Raw genomic sequence first — 9,335 nt, 5'->3', positions numbered from 1 at the left:
TTTCTAATAGTGACAATAACAGCTTTATGAAGGTCTCATATCGCGAAACAGTAGCAGCTTTGTTTGATTTCGGAGAATTGCCTAAAATAACACCTTTTTATCGGGTGCTACTATGCTACTTGGCAGTAGCACCCAATGTGCTACTGTGCTACTTGTCGACAGTAGCAGTTGATATGTAGTGAAGGGTATTTTGGTAAAATTATTATGACAGATAACATGTGGATATTAATTTGTTAATATTTGTCCTTAAATGTGTAAGATATTGTGTAAATGATGTATTTGTAAACTGAAATTTGGTTAGTAACTTTATAATAATTTACTATAAAGAATACTGTTGTTACAAACAGAAGCATATATATATACACGTTCATACCTAGTAATGTTTCATTATTTTTGTAATGAATCCTAACAATAAATTGTCATAGCCAAATGTGGCATTGAGGTATTTTTACCAAAAAATAAATGAATATGTGGATGTATTGCTTGGCATCAACTCTAGCTGGTATTGGATTTTGAATACCCCCCTATACCCTTGTTTCTGTCTGTTCTACTGGCATGCATTCAATTTCTGCTGGCGTGAAAACCGGAGGTTGCTCCGGATTGTTAGAAGTAGGTGAGTATTCCCCCCACCTTGGAGTAGTCCAATCCACAACATAACTAGCAAAAGTTGGAGCTCTATTTGGAATTTCAAGATCTCGAAGTTTAAAAAACTTCACTATTCTAACAGTTTTGTTCCAAATATTCTCATTACTTGGACTTGGACTTGCACTGCCTGCATTTGTTTCTTGGAGCTGAAACCTCCTCATCCATATAGCAAGAGATAGTAGAAAACAGAATGTAGAAGTAGCACCGGATATTACATAGAGGCCAGAAAAGCTGTTGAGGCTCAAGCTTTTTGGTTGATTGGAGGTTGAATTCTTTGAGCACTCCTCCTCTGGAGTCAACCACTCATTTTGAAGTTTCTTAATCTCTCCGTTCTCCAATAGCTCTAGTATGGCCTTAGTGAAATCCCTGGCAATTGGAGAGCCTTTCTGAAATATCTGAATGATGAAAGTGAAGAATGTTATAAATTTCACTATCTGTTTTGGATAAAAAGAGCAACACAAGATATATAGATTTAGAAAAAAAAAATTTAAAAAAAAAAAAAAAAACTTAAACGAAGGTTAAGCCTCCAAATCTGAAGGTAGGAGTGGTAGAAGTATATCCCTCACAATACTTGTTCATGAATACGTCAGCATAGGGGAGTTCAAGAAAGGCAGCTGATATTGTTTTGTTTTGGAAGTTGTCTGTATAGCTGTATTCACTCAATACCTTGATCAAGTTATCTCGCTTGAATTTAAGAACATTCTCCATGTAATTGTACACGAATGAATCCCCATCCAAACCAACCGGTGCATTGGTGTTCAGTAGCATTTGGATGTCAGTTACATTCGGTTGCAGGCGTTGAATGGTGAGCATTGAAGAGAGATTAGCAGTGTAGCTTGAGGTTAGGACCAATACGACAAACAGCCATACAACAAAAACTACTCGAGTTAAGTTGCTATAGACTTTTTCTCCTGCAAAATGAAACCCATATAGGTTATTTTACATTGCAGGTCAGATTTTTTTCCTTTTAGGATTGTACTAATGTTTGAAATTGGTACTTACTGTGAGCAAAGAACAAAGAGGAGAAGGTGAACCAAACTGCTGTACCAATCTGATTCTTCAATGGACCACCAAAGTCAGGATTAGATGGGCACTCTAGGAACCATACTATCAACATTGTGTAGATTAATATGGAACCGGTGACCACCCACATTTGCCATGTGAAAGGTTTCATAAACATCCATGTTGCCTCCTCATCAGTTACTTCTGGTACTATCATTGACAACCCTGACCCCATATAGGGCTGAGTGAATTCCACCTTGTCCATTCGGTCAGCGAGAACAGTTATATCACCAACCACAGCATCATACGTCTTCGATTCATATATTGATGAACATGACAAGAATACACTGTTTATCAGTAACATTCATCAAATTAATGTGACAAAAACAAACTAAAGGAAGTGAGGATAAAGTTGTTACCTTGTTATGGACTTTTTCAACCAGTTCATCATAGGTTCCATTGTCAGCCTGAAACTCATACGGAAGAGGATAATTCAAACGACTTAAAACCTTGTAGAAAATTTGAATGCAGAAACCATCATAGGTACTCTCATCTGGATTGTCTTTGTTATACTCCACTTTTACAAATTTGCTGAAGGAAGTTTCTCCTGGAACCCCAATTATCATTGGCTTTTCAACACTAGGCATTGCCCATCCCTTCGGGGTACGTCTTAGGTTCCCAGGCCATTTCACTTTACCAACAACATCTGTTATACTTGTGCCAAGGCCTTCTGAAAACCCATTTGGTGTCCAGAAGTTTAACTCTGTGTTCATCTTCCCATCGACAACATTAAGGATCCTCAGTCTCGGAGAATCCAACTGTGCTTCACCTTCTTTCAAGTGCATATTCCCACTTAAACCCTTGTAATTGCTCAACAATGTAGTTATCATACCTTGAAGGTTAGTACTACTGGTGTTACTAGGCATTCTTTCTATGGCTTTTGAAATGACATTAATAGTATCGTATGCTCGAAGAGTATAAATTCCTGGCTTGGAGTTATTTCCTTCTGCATACTTAACTTGGAATTCCTTCTGGAACTCATCATAAGAACTAGACTCACTGTAGTAAGTCCTGATTCCTAGAGCTCCTTCCATATCGTTGTTACCTTGAGGAGCAAGCAAACTAGTGATACATTCTGTAAATATCCAAGCTGAGTCTCTCCCTACAAGTCCCATCTTCTTAGCCACTCTGAAAAGATTATTCACTGTTGGTAAAGATGATTGAAGAACAATAAACACCCGAGACTGAAAGGTAGGAAGCTTCATCAACTCTTCTAGTTCATCAAAATTAGGCTCAGACACTGAAGATAGTCTCGGAAGAACCAAATGATGCTCAATCTTTGCATTAGCATCTTGAAGAGCCTCAGATAAAAGACCTAGCAAGCCAACATAACCACCATAACCGTCGTCTTCGTATATCACCACAACCCTTCTCCAATTGTATGCAGCAACTATGTCTGCAATGCATTTCATTTGAGCTGAACCATCACTGGTCATACGTATCAAGAAAGGCCATCGGCGTTGGATCAGTGGTGGAGTTATAAGAGGTGCACCAAATGAAATTACCGGCACAACTTGAGATTGGTTTCTAACATGATCAGCTACTAGGACTGCTTCTGGCCAATACTCCATGCCAACAATCACTTGTACCTTTTCTTCCTTCAACAGTTCTTCAGCTGCAACAAAAAATAAAAAAACAATCAACATCTAAGTAATCATATACAAAAGCTTAATGGGGTCATGACCACCTATAATATTCATTTGAATTGAATTGATTACCAGCAGAACCAGCAAGAAAGGGGTTTCCTTCTGAGTCTCGAAAATGAATGAGTAGCTCATGAGTGTTGGACTTGTTGTTGAAGCTTTCAGCTGCTATTTCCATGGCAGCTTTCTGCTCTCTACCGATACGAGAATTAAGATCAATGATTGCTCCAACGTTTGTGACACTGATACCATTTTGAGCTGCAACTCCATTGGAGAGAATGATGAACAAATAGAGAAGCAGAGAAGACAAGAGCCAATAAATCGTTTTGACTTTGTAAAAGTTTGCAGAGGGAGAAGACATTTGGTTTTGATTGTTTAGCAAAGAAATGATGGAAAGCTTTACAACATAGTTTTGCTTTATGTATCATCATTTCATTCGTTTGGTTATGTTAGAGCCGTATACGCAAATACTTGTGAATTATGATATTTCCAGGAAAATAGAAAATAATCTTATTCTTGACTTGGCTTATATCTTTGGTTACTGAGGCAGATACTGGGGTAACAGACTAATAGCAGCTGAGAAGAGATCAAATCAAACTGACTTGGTCTTCTAAGAAGGGAAATCTTTACTTGGGGATTAAGAGAAGCACAATTCTTAGCATCATTAGAATTTCATTTGGGGTAGTTGATACACGTACATGAATCACTAAACGTCTCCACTTTGTTCAAGTTTTAGAGAGACGATACTTTTAAAAATGGCTTGAATCGATAACACACCGTTTTAGAACTATCGAGAATGAACATTTCTTAAAGCATTGGCAGTTCGGATTGTGAAAGTATGGGATTATAAATCAAGTAAAAATTAGCATGATCAAGAATTACAGCCTAGAAGTTCAAGACTTTTCAAGTGTATGACCTAGAGTTTAGTCAAATGGAGGTATTTGGCCTACGTCTCTTTTCCTTCAACCGTAAACCAGTCGTGTAGATTAGGACATTAAAGTTGGATTTATTGTAGTTTTGTTCAGCTGCCTCATACATTATGGGAATGCAACATTAATTTCATAGATTCTTTGATCTTGACCTCTCTTATTATTGTCTTCTATATTATTAGCCCCCATTTGTGACCATCCTTCGTTTTCAATCCGTTGACTCTTGTATTGTTTTACGGTTTCTACCCAAAAACTGTTATGAACACCTTGTTAGAGGTTTGTACTGTGCTGCTTATCACAATCACTTTCAGGCTGCATGTGGAAAATCATGGTTGATGGGAAAAGAATAGATATGATGAGTTCAAGTGTTTGAGCTACGCAATTCGACATGCATTTTATAAAGTTAAAACTAAGGGAAATTTTCATATACACCCAATTTTGAAGAGTGGTTTTAAATAAAACCCACATAATATTCCTATCTGATAAACATCTAAAATGTATCAATTATGATAAATATTATGTCCTATTTTTTCTAAATTTTACACAATTGCCATCATTCAACTATAACATATAAATATAATAAATAAGTTTAATTGATGTTGTCTTAAATACCTTGATTATAAGTTTTTCTTTTAACATTAACATTTTTCAATCAATTTGCAAGAATCATGTAGTTTTCTTTATTTTTATCAAAAAATCTAGATTAAAAGAATTCATTCTCTAATCTATACATAAAGTAAAATATAATATGAATAAAATATCTAATCTAAACCTTAAACCCTAAACCCTAAACCCTATACCTTAACCCTATACCCTAAACCCAATTAGGGTTTCTTCTTTTTAGGTATATTATCATATCATGTCTTATTTAATAGGTACATTAGAAACGTACATAAGTAGTAGAGAGTAAAAATGTTCTCTCGATTAGGACAAGAAATGATATAATAATATACCTAAAAAAAAGAAAATTAATCAAAGAACAAGAACGTGTACCTTACAATTAGACATTTTTGGACTATGTAGAGAGACACCAAATGTGATCTTAGAAATGATAAGTATCATCTTATTACAAATGACATACTTATGTATATATCATATATATATATATATATATATATATACACACAATGTTGATCAGGTGCGGACGTCCGCACCCAAGTTTTGGTGCGGATTTCCTTGCACCTCTTCCCGATCGAATTTCCTCAAACTTCCTTCTAGACACATCTAGATCATCTTTTGTAGATCATCTCTGCAAAATTTCAACCAATTTGGTGATCGTTAAGGCCCTCAAAATCGAAAAACAAATCGACGGCCTGTATTCTGTCCAGTTCAGGTATATAACAGAAAAACGCAAGTTTGAGGGCCTTAACGATCACCAAATTGGCTGAAATTTTGCAAAGATGATCTACACAAGATGATCTAGATATGTCTAGAAGGAAGTTTGAGGAAATTCGATCGGGAAGTGGTGCAAAAATTAGAAATCCCACCAAAAATTTTGGTGCGGACGTCAGCACCTGATCAGCTGTGTATATATATATATATATACAAGGCCATTCTAATGAAGGATCCCTTTTTTGTTTATTTCTAGGGATAGCAACTCACCATTAGATCTGTTTTTTAATGATCTTGAATGGCTAAGATTAAATAATAAATTCAACACTTTCTGACAAACCTAAACCGTTCAACTTTATTAAAAATAAATCCAAGTTTTGGACGACTTAACAATCACCAAATCTTCTGAAAACTTGTTGAAGTGATATACTCATATAGTCTTACAAATTGAACGGCAGAGATGTGATTTTGTGATCGGGAAGTTCGTCAAATACCTTATCCTTATAAATAAACAAAAAAAAGGATCGCTCATTGGAATGGCCATGTATATATATATTCACTCAAATTAGTAATAACAAGTAAGAAATTAAAGAATGTAATTGATTATGACAAAGTTAAATTCAACTAAATTTTAGCTAGTATTTGAGTTTCAAATTGAGAAATATACCAAATTTAGCTTTCTACTGTCTGAAGGGCAAATTAGCGAAACCGAAAAATAAAGAAAACTATTAATTATAGACATTTGCTCTATATAATAAGTTTGATTATGTGGAGTGGGTGTAAAATAAAAAAAATATGTATGGGTTTATCTTAAAAGAGGTCTAGTATTTTGGGTTTTTATATAATTTTCTCTAAAACTAATGCATACATGGAACTATGCATAAACATCGAAAAAGAGTAAATAGAAACGTAACAAGATGTACAAAACGCATCTATAACAAAGACAAAAACAATGAACAAAATGTAACGAAAATGGAAGGTAATTGTAGGACTTGATGTCGCAAGACATCACTACACTGCATATGTTCCAAAAATAACGTTGCTTTTCCAGTTTTCTTCGATTCGCTTACGTTTCAATCTCTCAAAATTTTCATTTGCATGTAATCAATGAAAAACTGAACAGAAGAAAAGAATTTGCTGGTATGAATTCTCATTAATACAAGGCAATATACATATACAAGGTAAAAGTCCTTATCTATAAGGTAACTAATCTCCTATAAAACTAGAACCAAGAATACAAGAGGAAATAGATAACTACAGAATATACATTCCTAATATAATCGATACTCAAGATTACTTTCCTAACAATCAATTTCAATATTTGAACCCAAGTTTTATGTTATGATTCTATTTATTTAGATGGGCTTCATACTTGGGTTGGGCCTCTTAGAAATATTAGTTTTTGATGTAACAGGTTAATGGACTCGGGTTGTCTCTTATATTGGTCTTTAAGATTTATTCTCCTACTATATTATTATAAAATAATCTAGGAAGCTTATAATGGTATTGAAGAATATTAAAATTTAATTTTAGTTATTTTCTTTCTGTAGCTTTCTCTTTTCTTTCTTTGCAACGGCTTTCATGGCTAGGATCCTGAGGATCCTAATATTTTGTTTCACCTCGAAAGCTCTCTAACTCATTGACTCAATGTTTTGTCCATAGCTTCAGAATTTCCATCCAAGTCTGATCAGTTTGCTTTGAAGACTCAAACTTGTGTATCTCAATGGCTCAATTCTTCAAAATTTCTATCTGGGTTTGTTTATCTAATCAGGTACAGAGTCCCATTCTCTTAATTTTCATTCTTGCACATCCAAAGTTTCCTTATTGAGCTAACAATTCCAATGCCTACCGGCCTGAATGCAAAGTGATTGGAGAAGAAGCCAAGAAAGGGACTATGTTTGATGGGTGTTTTTTTTTTTTGGGTTCGTTGTCATCTTTTTTTTTCATTTTCTGTTTGACAGACCCAAGTTTTATAAAATTTACATAAAATTTACGTAAATACTCATTAGTTATGTATTCTGATATAAACTGTGCTTCTATATAACTAAGGAGGCTAAAAACACTTCTACTATTTTCGACTATTCTCAATTATTTTCAAAGAAATTCAAACCAAAGGGGCCAAAACTTAATCAATTTACTAGATTTACCCTCAGTAATAGCAGTCTCTGAATCTCCAGTTTCACACCCTCTAAACCATCACCGCGCGCCACCAAACGTCCAACTTCACCGGAGTTTACATCATCAAATTTCCGAATGGGCTTTTCAATCCTTGATTGAATATCCCAAAATCGCGAATAGCAAATTTGAGCTTTGTAGTATTCCAATCTCTGTGTTCCACCACACCCACATCCCAATTTTCCAGACCCAAAAACGACAACAACAACAATAAATGGGCATTAAAGAAGCATCAAGCAGCAGTACAGCGAGTCTCTTGATTCGTCACCTCCCAGAAGCCATACCTGAAGAGACCCTCTTCCGCTTATTCTCCCACTACGGCGCTTCTTCCGTCCGCTCTTGCTCTCCCACCGCCCGGTCCTTACTTCTCTCTCCTTCTCTTCTTGTTGTTTATCCGAATCTTTTTCTTTTTCTAGTCATTGATTATTACCTACAGGCTCAGAAACTGCGCCTTTGTCGATTTCCAGAACCAAGGCCTGGCTTACCAAGCACTTCGCCAGCTGAATGGGTATACCCAACTGTCTCACATTCTCCAAAAAATATGTTGTAATGTGATAATGTTGCTGATTGGGTTGGTGTGGTTTTGTTTGTTTGGGTTTAGGCTGAGGTTTCTTGGGAAGGTGTTGAAAGTGGAGAGGGCTACTAGCAATAGTGACAAGACATTGCCCGATGGCAACAAGGATCCGCTGTCTGTGCCACCCGCTTCCACATTGTCTTCCTTGAAAAAAGAGAGTGGAGAAGCTGACGCTGCGAGAGCGGAGCCTATAGCCCCGAGGCTTGGGGTGGATTACTGCTTTCCTCCTCACCTTGAGTATGTATATTGTTTATGATGGTGTTCTGTATATGGAGATATTGATTGTATGTGTTTTGCTCTTGTGGCCATTAGACACGAGTGTTGCTACTTCAACTTATCTATGATTATATATGGTTTTAGAAATAATGAGGCAACAGAGAAACCCTCCTTGTTTAAGGATTGATCTTCTTGTTAGTATCAGACAATAACCAGTTACCTAATATTTTTCTTCCTGAACATATTATCTCATGTCATGAAAGTTAGGTTTTGGTTTTGCATTTTAGTTTATGGTTGTGTCTATGAAAGACAAACTGCTTTGCTTATACATAAATAAATGTTCTGTTACAGATATGCTTACCCACCACCAGATGGGAATATCCTGACCAACATTGTAAATGCTCTTATTGCTGTTCCTCGCTTTTATACTCAGGTTCTCTCCAATCTCATGCATCGCTATTGTAACAGTGTCTTTCAGCTCCCACAGTTTGAATATCTACTTTGTTAACACGCATCAGCAATGTATTTTAGGTTTTGCACTTGATGAACAAAATGAATATTCCAGCTCCATTTCGCATGGCTCTTCCCTCTCCACCTCTACCACCTGCAGCTCCTGTGCCCCCACCTGCCCCTCCTCTTGCTGAAAAGCCTCCATTAGCAGATATATCAAGTGACGAGTCCGAAATGGATCTTCAGATGAGGTAACTTCTTCCCTCTAGATTGACAAGTATTAGTTTGATAATGATGTTCTTGTTTCTT

General features: G+C 36.0%; 2 protein-coding genes across 2 annotated transcripts in view; one reads left to right on the top strand and one right to left on the bottom strand.

Annotated features, from left to right (window-relative positions):
* Positions 1-524: 524 nt before the first annotated feature.
* Positions 525-3,585, bottom strand: LOC101291488 (glutamate receptor 2.7-like). Its single transcript, XM_004309846.1, has 5 exons — positions 3,426-3,585; positions 2,067-3,322; positions 1,648-1,957; positions 1,159-1,556; positions 525-1,040 (listed from the first exon to the last, which is right to left on the bottom strand). Exons 1-5 carry the CDS (start codon positions 3,526-3,528, stop codon positions 525-527), a joined length of 2,583 nt encoding a protein of 860 aa, XP_004309894.1. The 5' UTR covers positions 3,529-3,585.
* Positions 3,586-7,762: 4,177 nt separating this feature from the next.
* The window catches only part of LOC101308438 (RNA-binding protein 40-like), a 5,228-nt gene continuing 3,655 nt past the window's right edge, over positions 7,763-9,335 (top strand). The window contains exons 1-5 of the mRNA XM_004309825.1: positions 7,763-8,143; positions 8,223-8,294; positions 8,388-8,597; positions 8,928-9,009; positions 9,108-9,277. Coding sequence (XP_004309873.1) covers positions 8,001-8,143; positions 8,223-8,294; positions 8,388-8,597; positions 8,928-9,009; positions 9,108-9,277 — 677 coding nt within the window. The 5' untranslated portion in view covers positions 7,763-8,000. The remainder of the gene's footprint in view (positions 8,144-8,222; positions 8,295-8,387; positions 8,598-8,927; positions 9,010-9,107; positions 9,278-9,335) is intronic.

This window comes from Fragaria vesca, unplaced genomic scaffold (genome assembly GCF_000184155.1).
Source record: "Fragaria vesca subsp. vesca unplaced genomic scaffold, FraVesHawaii_1.0 scf0513126, whole genome shotgun sequence".
Lineage (NCBI taxonomy): Eukaryota > Viridiplantae > Streptophyta > Magnoliopsida > Rosales > Rosaceae > Fragaria > Fragaria vesca.
Note: the sequence above shows the minus strand (reverse complement) of the source record. Positions and strands in the feature narration are given on the sequence as shown.

What these genes read in the sequence shown, in the direction of transcription:
- LOC101291488 (XM_004309846.1), bottom strand. Translation starts at nt 3,528, where the DNA reads ATGGAAATAGCAGCTGAAAGCTTCAACAACAAGTCCAACACTCATGAG. An exon ending in TTGAAAAAGTCCATAACAAG is followed by an intron (nt 1,958 to 2,066) that starts GTAACAACTTTA and finishes TATGAATCGAAG; the next exon opens with ACGTATGATGCTGTGGTTGG. An exon ending in GATTTGGAGGCTTAACCTTC is followed by an intron (nt 1,041 to 1,158) that starts GTTTAAGTTTTT and finishes TTCATCATTCAG; the next exon opens with ATATTTCAGAAAGGCTCTCC.